Source organism: Sinohyriopsis cumingii, chromosome 18 (genome assembly GCF_028554795.1).
Source record: "Sinohyriopsis cumingii isolate HCF-2022 chromosome 18, ASM2855479v2, whole genome shotgun sequence".
NCBI lineage: Eukaryota > Metazoa > Mollusca > Bivalvia > Unionida > Unionidae > Sinohyriopsis > Sinohyriopsis cumingii.
Genome location: NC_142978.1, coordinates 73301567 through 73314994, shown reverse-complemented (window position 1 = coordinate 73314994; position 13428 = coordinate 73301567). Strand labels below are relative to the sequence as shown.

Below are 13428 nucleotides of genomic sequence, written 5' to 3'. Positions count from 1 at the left end.
TGTACGTGTATTTTTCTTGTACCCTCCCAAGGAAATGTTACTTATTATTGATCCGTGAGTAAAGCCAGTAAGTTGTTATAGTGGGGTTCCACTGTATGTGTTTATCTTTACAATAAGAACTATAATTATTATATGCAGGATTTTTCCTTGACTTTTTGGGGGCCAATTTTGGATTCATTCCCAGTCATAAAATTCCCAAGTGAGAAGAGCTAGGCTGGAGATTTAGATAATAAAAAAAATAACGATTTCTTTGTTCCCATCTTTCATTTCTACTTCATATACATTATCCAATCATAATACTATAGGAGTCTGACCAATATCACCAATTCAATCCTCCCAAGTAGTCCATCCATACTTCCATTACTAATTCTTGTGCCGAGAAGCATGCTCTTCAAAAGACCTTGCAAAAGCCTGTTTTTGAGTGGTACCAGTTTTCTCATGCAAGGGAACTGAAACTATATTACTACATTTTTTCTTTCTCCTTTTCATCCAATGCAAACTTTCTAATTGTGTTAGTACCTAACATCATTGTATAATATACATGTCAGTGTCATTGTGGTTATCTGCTTTGATTGCTTGTACATTTATTCAAATAATTGTGTACTGGACCTATTATAAGACTTCTGTCACTGACTGTCTATTATTACAGACCAGAAAGGTTGTTCATGTAATTTAGGTGTAAATGCTCTGAATGCAAGCACTTTAAACTGACTGAGGATAACCATGCTGCATGTCTGGAAATGTATGGGGTGCGATTCAAGCCATACATGCAACATATGCACATGTTCGACAGAGAATCAATTGTCTCCAAGATATTCAGGAGTGCCTAATACCATGCCTGGTCCATGGATGATACAGTCAGAAATCGTTAGAATCTTTGCTATTTCAATCTGGATGAACCTCCAGTATGGTTTGCAGTCAGTCTTATCAAGCTTCATCAGCACCATCCCAGCCATTACAGGAGTTGTCTGCATTGCTCAATATACAAGGAATCATGTCTGCATTACTTAGTATACAAGGAATCATGACTGCATTTCTCAATATACAAGGAATCATGTCTGCATGCCTAGGAATCATTTTCACAGTTGGCATGTGTTCTGCATAGAGCATCACTACATGCACTTGCCAGTGTCATATCAGTTGCAGTGAATCTGCAGCTTGTGGAAAGATGAATTGCTCTCCACTTCCATCTTCTTCGAGGACCATCACAGAGCCACACTAGATCACAGCTACTTTAATCAAACCTTCAGTGTTTATTTAAAAGTCTCCAAGGGGACAAGTGGTGCACAGGCCAAGCATCAGAGATTTTAGTGATCTAACTAGAACAGGAAGCAGAGAACCCACCCCAAGGGCACATCTAATGTGGAAACCATCCTTCAGGCCCTGTAAGCATTCACAATCACAGTTCTCAAGGGCCATTGATGTAAGGAGGAATTGTTTTCACCAAATTTTCTCTCCACACAAGTCTCCTTCCCAAAAGATACTCATCCTGCCCTTTGCACATATCCTGATTAGGGCTGTCAAAAATCACGAAAAACCAACCCGGGTACCCATTGCGAAATTTAACGGGTACCCGTTAGCACATGAATGACATGCACAACCGTAGACCAACTAATTGTTATCCCCATTTCTTTAATATTTTGTATGGCGATAGAGGCTAACCGTGTAATGCACTACTCAGTCTGATGCGTCCGCACCGATGTAGCTGCGAATGATCTGACTGCACGCTATTAATTAATAAATTTATTTAGAATGACCTTTGTACACAGATGGTAGGTATAATCCAACTTTTAATGATCACTGTGATCAGCCGCGTTAAATCCTTTAGAACACTCACCTTTTTTTAAAGTATAAGTCCTTGTTAGAACAGACCACGTTTATTCATCGGCTTTTGACCGCAGATTTGAATTACCCACGCATGCGTGTAAAGCAGCTTTACCACATGTCAAGAGTAATTATGCCCCAGTTATACCATGTGACCACGCAGTCGCAGAAGTGATATTTTTTTGGAATTATAATTCTTAAGATAGTTATGACAAAAACGTAGTAGTATCGAAAGTAGAAATATTGGTATATGTATGATGGCTAACTTTCAAAATTAGCAGAGCTAGTTGACTAGAAAAACAACAAGCTGCTCAAAGATTACTTTGAGGCATTACGAAGATTTCAAGGTGTCTAGGTGATAATTGTTCATAATATAAATTGTGGGATTTCTTCGACATGTGTGTTCGGAAATCAAAGGTATCCATCTGGATTTCATTAAAAGAGCACGCAATGTACCGATCATTTAGCGCCCACAATCAATAGTTATCGTCTACAAAGAGGTTTATTACCTATAGAACAATGCTATGTTTTAACCTTGGTATATAATGCCTCGGGGATAACGGTTTGTCCTGTTGCACAATGCCAATGAATTTTATTAATCCAAACAGACTCTCTGATGTATTGTTTATTTATATTAAGCAGGGATCTGGTTTCTAATTAAAGCCATAGCTGTCACACCTGTTTGAAGTGGTTGGCGAGTGTGGCGATTTTTTTTTACGGGTACCCGCGTTTACGTTTCAATACCCGGGTTTTTCAATACGGTCGGGTACCCGAGTACACGTTGACAGCCCTAATCCTGATGGGGGGAAGACTCAGCTACATTACCATCGAATGGGAAAGACTATGTCGCAATAATCCGTGTATCAGGCAAGTTGTGTCAGAGAGTCTCCAGATCACACTCAGTGCACATCTCCTATGTTTAGAATTCCCTTTGCAGCAGATGCCCCAAAAGATCCATTCAAGGTTGATGTTCTGCATATGAAATAGATGATCTGCTCACAAAAAGAGTTGGAGAGATTGTTCAGGACAAAAATTCACCATACTTTCATTCAAGATCATTCTTAGTGTGAAAGGCCTGCTGTACACTTTGGCCAGTCACTTTTCACTTTTTTCACTATGACTCCATCAGGGGACATTCAGGAAGCCAGAAGATTTTTCAGAAATGACACATGCACATCAGTCTGCTAGAGATGAAAGCCACATTGAATGCATATAATTGGTGGCAGCAGATTTTCCATGGAAAGTGTATTGTCATTCTGCCTGTCAACTCCTCTGTTGGGATTTTCTCAGGTGGTGTCATCAACAAATCCACATTCAGGTCAATCACATTCCAGGCAGGATCAGTTTATTGGCTGACTTGTCCCAATGGAATCAGCTAATATGCAGTTCACAACTCTCAATTTAGTTGAATCTATGCCTGATAGGGCCAAATACTTGTGGATCTGTTTGCAACAAGGTGGAATCCAAAGCTCACAACCATTGATTCTCTAGTCCAAGATCTGAAGGTCTGGGTAGTCAGTGCTCATTAATGATTGGAATGGTCTAGATGCGTACATTTTTCCTCTTACACCATTGATCAAAAGATCTTGAAAACAACAAGGAAATCAGAGTGCTCTCTTATCCCGACTGCAGCAGAAATTCCATAAAAGATCATGGTCTTTCCTCATCTGCTCAAATAACCCAGCTCTGCTGAACCTTTCACAGCCAGATCATATTAAACAATCCCTCTGAGGCAAACATTTCTCAGAACAGGTGATTTGAGTAGGAACACATCACCCTACTTTAAGCTTTGATAACCCACATAGATAACTTTTCTTCTGTGGCTTTTCAAGGTGAAGAGGTTAGCACCCATCACTATAAAAGGTTACCATTCCACAATTTTAGATACGTTTCATCATCACAGAGTGTAGGATGTAGGACCAAAGAAAGACCTCTATCACCTTTTATCAAACTTTTACCTTGTCACAAATGAAGGCTTTGCGATCTGCCATGGATTCTGACATCAGTGAATAACACACCATTTGAACTGCTGTCTAAAACATTGTTGGCTCATTTCTCATATTAAACCTGCTTCCTATTTCCTTTAGATACAGCAGGCAGAAAAAGTGAGATACATGCCTTGTCAGTCAGTCTGAACCATATACAGTTCCATGGTGATGGTTTGCTCATGGGCAGTCAGTCCTTTGTTGTGAAACCTCTTACTGTGATGACACTTTACCTCATGATCATTTACAGGATCTGGTGAGGGCTTCAGAGTGGTACCTGCAAAGGTGACTGTCTCAGCTTATGTTCTGTCATCCTGGATTTGACAAAGTATGCACTCTGTCAATAGAGTTCTTGAGGTTAGGGCAGTCATCACAAGCATAACAGTTGAGTGCAGCTCTTCACTAACATATTTTAAAAGGAAATGAAGTTGTTTTGGTGTTGCCTCACATACCTTGGGGGACTGGCAATAGAATCTTCAGTGGTGTAAGGGGATGTAACTCCCTCCACCTTGTACATGTTCTAAGTTATTTTGGTACGGTAAAATATTTGAAGAAGCAACTAATTTTTGGAGCAAAAATGCTTCAATAATACATCCCCAATCATAACATGGATACACTTTCCCAACATCACCACAGTTAAATTTAATGACAAAGTATGCTTTCCATTCCATTAGTAGCAAAAGTATGGATGGGATTTGGCACCAATTCCACTATCCAAGGGAAGATCACTCTTGTCAGACTTGACCCTAGTGTGCCAACAACATTTAGTTTATATGTACAGTAGCTAACTTTAATGTGGGAGGGCTGGGTTTGTGAGGTACTGGTCATACTCCAAAAGTATTATGATCAGGTAAATATAATGATATAAACATATTTCACTCCAAAAAAGTACTTGCAAATGAAAAATAAGGACAAGAAGATCTGTATTTATTGTGGATTTTTTTTACATGAAAAGAACACAATTTTGCCACTCAATTGTACAACATTACTCAGAAACTTCTTTATAACACATCATCCAGCTTTGCAATAATGATTTTACTAACTGCTCTACAGCATTTAAACATGCTGTACTTTGCTTGCTAATACATGTGCATTCTTGTTTTCCTATTCTTTAAATTCCCAATTTAGCTTGTTTGTATGCCGATTTTTCAAATTTCGAATGGCCTCAGAAGTGGTAAAAATGCCTGTGTATGTTGTTTTGACAGCTTTACCCAGATACACTGACAATAAAGAGTCACCTCCATGGAGGTTACTTCCACTACCATCATGAAGAGGTACAGTACTGGGTGTTGGTCATATCACAACTTATGATGCAGAGCAGGAAGTCGGCAGAAGTCATTTTTGTACCATCGACAGAAATTCTCACTGTACAGCCACAACAGAATATATTTCAGGAAACAAAAAGGAGGTAGGTTATACTGTACTTGAGAGAAAACAGTTTTTGTTGTTGTTGTTGTTGTTGTAGGGTTTAACGCCATTTTTCAGCACATGATAGGCTATACATGGCAGCCAGTATTAATGGTGGTGGAAGAACCCAGGAAAAGCCCGGAAAGAACCACCGACCCACGAGAAGCTACTGGCAAGCTTTCTCACATACCCATATTAGCCGAATCCAAGACTCAAACCCATGCAGACAGAGGTGAGATGGCAGTGATCCGTAACAGAGAGCACTTTAGACCACTCTGCCACTTTGTTTGCAAAGTTAGTGATGAAGCCAGTTGCAAAATACTTATTACTGTTAAGACTATTAGGTAATGATCCACCTGTAGAATGAGAAGAAGAAAGATAATATACAAGAAGTAGCTTGCATGAGCTGGAAGATTTGAGGACCATGACACTTGGTCATCATTGATTTTTATGACATTATTCATCCTTAATTCACAAGAAATTATAAATAGTGAATATGCTAAATATACAAAATTATAGCTCCAGGTGACAGTCATACAAAGTGCTCTGCTCTACTGACCATTGCCATCTCACCTCTGACCAAGTGGGTTAGAGACTCTGCCTCAGTCAATCTCAACTAATGTGGGTGTGTGAGGAAGTTTGGCAGTAGCTTCCCATGGGTTGGTGGTTCTTCTCAGGGTTTTCCCAGCTTTCTCTTGCACCAGTTATACTGGTCACCATGTGTAGCTTATCTTGTGCTGAAAAATGGACCTACACACACAACAACAACACATATTATGTTGGTGAAATTTAAGTTGCACATAGGCATTATGATTACAGTATTTGTCTTCTGACAGTTCCTTTTTACTGTGTAAGTCATTGTATTGTTCTTGGACAATTTATACAATAAAATGTATGTGCTATTCTTGGTCATTTCACCATGTATTTTTGTGATATGACTTCAGATGAATACAGCAGAAACTATACAGTCATTGTAATTAATTCAAACTAATAGTAGACTAAGGATTACATTGATTACATTGTTGTAATTACAAATATTGCAAATAATTAATCAACTGCCACTAAAATGGGCAATTTAATTTTCAAGTTACAAAAAAAACTGAAAAGACCTGAAAGATCTAGATTTTTTTCTGAATTAACCCCCGAAGCATGTAGTTGTAAAGTTGAAGTTATTAATAAGATCAGTGATGAATGTGTTCATTGTAAGTCATATGGCCAAAATTCATGGTGTATTGATCAAGAAGGACACTATACCTTAAGATAAGTCATTACCTGTTAATTTCAAGAAGGTCATGACAGGTAATAGTATATGTCATGAAAAAGAGGGAGTCACACAAACAGTATTTATTCACACACATTCTGAGTTCACATCAATAAGCTTCCATGATGGATCACAGCGCCCCCTGCCTCCAGGAGCAGTCCCTATCTAATGTTGCAGCTACAAAGGTGAGCAGTTATTAGTTAGAACTAGCAAGTAAACTACAATACCACACATCTTCCCTCTTTTGAGATTATCCAAACATAACATTTTGCCTATGACTAGATAGGAAAAAAATGAATTAATTCTGCCAATATGAAACATTAAATAAGTAAGCAATGAATTTACTGTCTTTGAATCTGAATTGTCCACTGGAAGAATTTGACAGAATTAATTTATATAATAGGTTACTGTAAACTTGCACAGGATAGTCCTGATTTTAATACTATAGAAACCTAAAAGTCCAAAATTTATTGCAATAATTCAGAAATCAGATACTAAACTATGCATTAGCACATTTATAAAAGTCACTTTCTTAGACAAAATCACTGAATCTGGCTGGCTTTTGGATGACTCTCCCACTTAACGTTGGGCCCACTGGGTACAGCTGGATTGCTGGGGGTCAGCTGAACTGGGTCATGCTGGGTGGTAGAATCATCAGATGGTGGCACAGGCTAAATGTTATGGAGAGACTGTGTGCTGGACTACAAATGAGTCCTGACAGGATGCTGTGGGGACTTTGTTGCAATGTCTGTAGATGAATTTCTATTGACTGGAAGTAGATTCTCAGGGCTCTTCATCTGCTGTACATGGATTCGATTGTGCCTGTATATCCCTTGTGGATTTTTTTCCCAAGTAGCTTTTTTGGTCTTTGACAGCTTGAATAACCATGCCTAGTGTTGACCACTTTTTTATAATTTCTATGCCATTTGATTCTGACACTGTCTTCCTCGGTAATATCTGGTAAACTATGTGTAGTGTGGTGCAGGTTGTAAAAATATTCATATCTTTGTTTTGTGTTAAGGTCTTTCTGCCTGATGATTTTGAGGTTTGCCACTTGGGGTTTAACTTCTTTTCGATAATGGGCAAGGTGGTCCTTATCTGGCATCCAATCATCAGTTGGGCTGGGCTGGCACCTGTTGCAGCTGTCGGTGTGGCTCTGTAAACCATCAAGGCAAGGAATATGTTATCTTGTTTAAATATGGACTTTTCTATTTTGACACCACTTTCTGCTTCACCATTCACTGGTGGGTAGTGAGGACTGGTGAATATTTGTTTGAAGTTGTATTTCTTAGCAAACTCCTTGAATTCTGAGGAAGTGAACTGGGTCCCATTGTCTGATACTATGATTTCTGGGATTCCCCATCGTGCAAATGTGCTCTTTAGTTTTCCAATTACCTGCTGGGAGGTTGTTTTTGTTAGATGCATAATTTCTAATTAGCATGAAAAGTAGTCAGTAGCTACCAGGTATCTTTCTTGTTTGGCTCCACAAATATCAATTGCAATTTTCTGCCATGGTCTGTCTGGTAGAGAAGTTGTTTTAAATGGTTCTCACCTCTGTACTGGCTTCCTAATCTGACAAAATTCACACATCTCTATTTTGTCTTGGATCTGGTTTGCGATTCCAGGCCACCATACACAACTTTGGGCTCTCTCATGACATTTGGCTAATCCCTGATGACCCTCGTGAATGTTATCAAGAATTCCGGGCCTTAAGACTGTAGGTATGATAACTCTGTCCCTGAAGAGAAATAGGTCGTTCTGAATCGAGAGTTCACTGTATGCAGCAAAGTATGGATGTACATCTAGGGGACAACTATTTTTCTTATCCGGCCATCCATTTCTTGTGAAAGTCATTGCAGTCTGCAGATGGTGGTCACTCCTGTAACCTTCTTTTATTTGTTCTAATTTCATATCAGAAATTGGCCTGCATGCCTCCATTGACTCTATAAAAACTTCCATTTCCTCTTTGTATGTGGCTTCCTGGCCTAGGACAGGGCTTCAAGAAAGGGTGTCTGGAACTACCAAAAGCTTCCCAGCTACATATACTGCCTTGCGTTGAAGTGTCTCAACCGCATCAACAATCGTTGAACTTTAAATATATCATGTTTGTTGATCAGTGACACTAAAGGTTTATGGTCAGTATGCAGTCTGAACAAGTCCAGTCCAACAAGATATCGTGAAAACTTCTCACAGGTCCACACACACACAGGGCACTCCTTCTCTGTCTGTGCATATTTAACCTCTGTAGGGGTGAGTGTTCTGGAACAAAAGGCAACTGGCTTGAGTTTCTCTCCATGTTGTTGGAATATTGCCCCACCAATTCCATAACTGCTGGCATCAGCCCTGACAACTGTTAGCTTGCAGGATCATAAAAGGATAAGACTGGTATGGATGTCTGCATCTCCTTGACTTTTGTGAAGGCATAATCCTCGTCTGGGCCCCAATACCAGGCTGTGTCTGATTTCAGCAGGTCCATAATTGGTTGCATTATTGTAGACAAGTCTGGGAGAAATCTACCAAGGTAGTTGATCATGCTCATGGTGCGATGAAGCTCACTGATATTTGATGGAGCAGGTAGCTCTTTTACTGTGGCAACCTTTGCTGGACTGGGGAGTATGCCATCTGAGCTGATCGCGTGACCAAAGAATTCCATTTTGTTCTTCTTAAATTCACATTTTTCTTTGTTGACTTGAGACCACTCCTATTGAGATTTTCCAGTACCAAATTTAGGCATCTGTCATGCTCCTCTAAGATTCTGCCATAAATGAGTATATCATTCATAATGGCCTCTGCCCCTTCATAGCCAGTTAGCAGCTCTGTCATTTTTCTCTGCAAAATCTCTGCATTTAAAGCAGAAGTGACCCAGCGGTGTAATAAAGGTTGTCAGTTTTGCACTTGCTGGATATAAAGGTATTTGATAAAAGTCGCTTTCTGCATCAAGTTTGGAGAAGACAGTGGAGCCTATCAGCTTAGTTGATATATCATCTAGGTTAGGGAGCATATATCTTTCCCATTTGACAGCCTCATTGATATTCTTCAAGTCAACACAAATTATGACTTTGCCCTTTTACAAAGTCACAATGATCTGCAATTTCATACAGCTTTCTTATAAATTTCTACACAGACTCTCCTGGTTTTTGACTAAGTTGGTGAAAACAAGCTCTTTCATGGATTACATTACTCATGGGGATGAAGTAATCATCAAATTTCTGCAAAACTAGCATGTACTTGTTGGCATCTTCATCGTTAGCAAACTCAAATGATTTAAATATTTGTTCTGATTCTTTCCCCATTTTATATATTAGTGAACTTCCTTGAACTGCCTCATCTTATTTAGTGGGGTGGCGATCCTAAAGCATGCAAAACGCTGTTTCCAATCTGGCCACTCCACTGGTTTCCCAAAGTTAAAGCTCTCCGGTACCTGGAATTTTGCCACTTTCACTTCCTGCAAAAGTTTATGTATCTTTTGGAGTCACGTCTGACACCATGTCATGAAAATGAGGGAGTCTCAGCTTGTTACACAAACAGTATTTATTCACACATGTTCTGAGTACTCATCAATAAGCTTTCATGATCGATCGTGGCTCAACCTGCCTTCGGGAGCAGTCCCTGTCTAATGTTGCAGCTACTAAGGGGAGCAGTTATTAGTAGCAAACAAACTATGATACCACACAGTATATATCTGTTTTAAATTTTAATATGTGCAAGATTATCTACATGCTGCTTGAAAAGAACATGTGAACAAAAATTAAATATTTCTTGTTATACTCCAGTTATTGTATGGTCATCAGAAAATTATAAATAGGTCACAGGCACACTTCTAGCAAGTATGGGATGTACGGTGAGCTTAAGCATTGTGGTAACTTTTATCCTCTGGTTTCAGCAACAAGGCAGTAGAGTTTCTGAGAGAGAAACAGTTGGTTATAGATACTGACTTCAGTGAGGTCTCGTCTTCAGTTTCCACAGCATCATGTGCTGGTCTGTTGCTAGGAGTTACAAGAACAAAACTTCACATCACAGTGAAACCTGGTATTAATGGTAAGTTGTTTTTAACTGCTGAAAAGTTGTATTACCAAAGTAAGTGAGACTTTGGTATTTCTTATCAGAGGAGATGTGTTGTATTCTTGAAGAAGAAGGTTTGTCTCTCTGAGTTAGATAGGTTAAAAGTTTATATTTGTGAATATTAATTGCAAATATTTCATTGGACTTGTACTGCACTTTGTTGTTAGCTTGTTATCTTCGAAAGAACACTAGGTCTTATAAAAACAGATAATTGTTCATCTAATTTGTATTGAACCATCAACAGTAATGCTAATAGTTCATTATGTTTTTCTTTAATGCATTGTCAGAATTGCTGTTCAGTCAACAGCAAACAATAGACCACCAGTGCCTGCTCAATCGACATACACATCCATGCACCATACAGTGCCATTGTTTATCATTTGGTATATGTTTATCAACTTAATCAACAAATTAATTTACCTACCTAATAATTAATTCCTGTAGTAAATGGTTGTTGAAACTACCCAGCACTGCCTTATTAACTATCATGCACGTATGACTTGGCCATATTACCAACCAGTTGTCATGTGATCAAGCAACCAGCAGCTGGAGAAAAAACATTGTACTATGTGTATTTACACAGAATTTTACACCAGTTGCTATGCTTCTCTCAAGTAATTTCCTAGGTCAAATACTGGTGAACAAGTTTCAGTTAATTTATGTTTTATTAGTCAAAATACAGGTTCCTTATTAGAAACCCACACTGTCTGATTTGAGACTTCTGTAATAAAAATCTGTCCCCTCAAATATACTATATATAGTATTTTGTAGTTAGTATAAGTTTATTAGCTTGAAATGAAGTGTTAAATTTAAATAGAATCTTGTACAGAAAATTCTAGAAATTAATCTTATCTGTGCACATTTTCAATGAAATTACTATCATGGATACAATGAGATCAGTTGGTGAGTCCACATGTTAATTATTTACATTATTCAGGGGTCAGGTCATGCTAGACCTGTTAGAGTAAGTAACACTAGATGATAGTACCTCTGAATGTTGATCCAGACTGGACATCTATACCTGGCTCCACATGGAAAGTCCTGTCTGGTAGATTATGTGGCCAAGCAGATATTCTCATCCTCCAAGCTGTAAAGGCAGACGGCAAAAGCTGTGCATACAGCACATGGCATCAGTTCATGTGCAATAGGACCTTGACATTGTTATACCACTGGATCCTGGGGGCCCAGAGTGGCCAAGTGGTCTAAAGCGCTCACCATTACGGATCACTGCCATCTCACCTCTGTCTGCGTGGGTTCGAGTCTCGGGTTCGGCAAATGTGGGTATGTGAGAAAGCTTGCCAGTAGCTTCTCATGGGTCTGTGGTTCTTTCCAGGGTTTTCCCTGGTTCTTCCTCCACCATTAATACTGGCCGCCATGTATAGCCTATCTTGTGCTGAAAAATGGCATTAAACCCCACAACAACAACAACAACAACTGGATCCTGATTTGCCTGAATGATAGAGTAAAGGTGCTTCTCCCTCACACCTTCCAACAAATACTATCAAGTCCTGTGGTGATGGGTGAGCAACAAAGCAGCAGGTATGGATACACTGGGAGCTGTAGTTGCAGACCTGCATACAGGTGGCGTTAGGGTGACTTTACACTGGATCAGAGCTGCATTACTGATCATTGCCATCTCACCTCTGTCTGCATACATTCGTGTCTCCAGTTCAGCCAATGTGGGTATGTGAGAAAGCTTGCCAGTAACTTCTTGTGGGTTGGTGGTTCTTTCTAGGGTTTTCCCAGGTTCTTCCTCCACCATTTATACTGGCCGCCATGTATAGCCTATCTTGTGCTGAAAAATGGCATTAAACCCTACAACAACAACAGCAGTGGAACTTAGCAGCCCCCTGACTGAGCAGCCTTTTTTTGGATCACACTGCTCAACTCTGTAGCATGAGGAAGGGGCTTGAAAAGATGCCCTAAACACTGCCTTATTTACCTTAACCCTGGTCAGCATACACTGACTAATGGGGATCCCACCTTTGCAGTCAAAATTCTAAGAAAGAGACAATGGTGATGCCAATCACTATTGGTGCCGAGAATGTGCAGACATATATAGACATAAGCAGATAGATCAAGGAGAAAAATAGTTTTAGTTGTTAGAGAACTGACTAGATTCAACATCCAAATAGTGGCCCCAAGTTAAACTTGCCCTGCTGATCAAGGACATCTCAGAGAAGTAGGAGCCAGCCACAAACTCTTTCCAGGAGTGGTAGAAGTAAAGAAGAGGAATCTTGTTACCAATACTCTTCCTGAACAGAATATTATATTGACTTTGGGTTTTCACCAAAAGACTTCTTATGAGGTCTACTTGGTCCTAAATGAAAATGGTGCAGCTTGCACATCCACTATAGCTGCCACAGTGGCCACTTGAAAATCTTGTTATTGCTACTTCTCCTAAATGGAAGGTCATATCAATATTGGGTTTTCACTAAAAGACTTCTTATGATGCTTGGTTGGTTCTAAATAAAAATGGTGCCTATCTGGTGTCAAATATGTTTGCCATGGCAGCCATCTAGAAAATCTTGTTATTGTTGCTCAGGTTAAATGAATAGTCACATCAGAATATAGTTTTCACTAAAATACTTGTATTTAGGTCTATTTAATCCTTAATGAAAATGATGTCCATCTGACATCCAACATGGCCACAACAGTAGCCATCTTGAAAATGCCATTGCTGCTTCTGAATTGAAAGTAATGTGACATTGGGTTTTTACCAAATGATTTCTTATGATGTCTAGTTGGTGCCAGTCTGACATATCATTCAACTTTTATTAATCTACACTAAAAATCAGGATTTTGGAGTAAGAAGGAACTACATTATGCTTATGTCAGTTTCAACTGCAGTTTTCATTTTTATTGTGAAATAAAAACTACATGTACAGC

The 13428-nt window shown here is 39.1% G+C and overlaps 1 protein-coding gene across 7 annotated transcripts in view; it reads left to right on the top strand.

The window, feature by feature from the left end:
* Positions 1 to 13428, top strand: part of LOC149776973 (protein hobbit-like) — a 210728-nt gene that overhangs the window by 30202 nt on the left and 167098 nt on the right. For all 7 annotated transcript variants that reach the window (XM_089941697.1, XM_089941696.1, XM_089941695.1 and 4 more), the window contains exons 13-14: positions 5015 to 5217; positions 10361 to 10515. In XM_089941697.1, coding sequence (XP_089797823.1) covers positions 5015 to 5217; positions 10361 to 10515 — 358 coding nt within the window. The remainder of the gene's footprint in view (positions 1 to 5014; positions 5218 to 10360; positions 10516 to 13428) is intronic.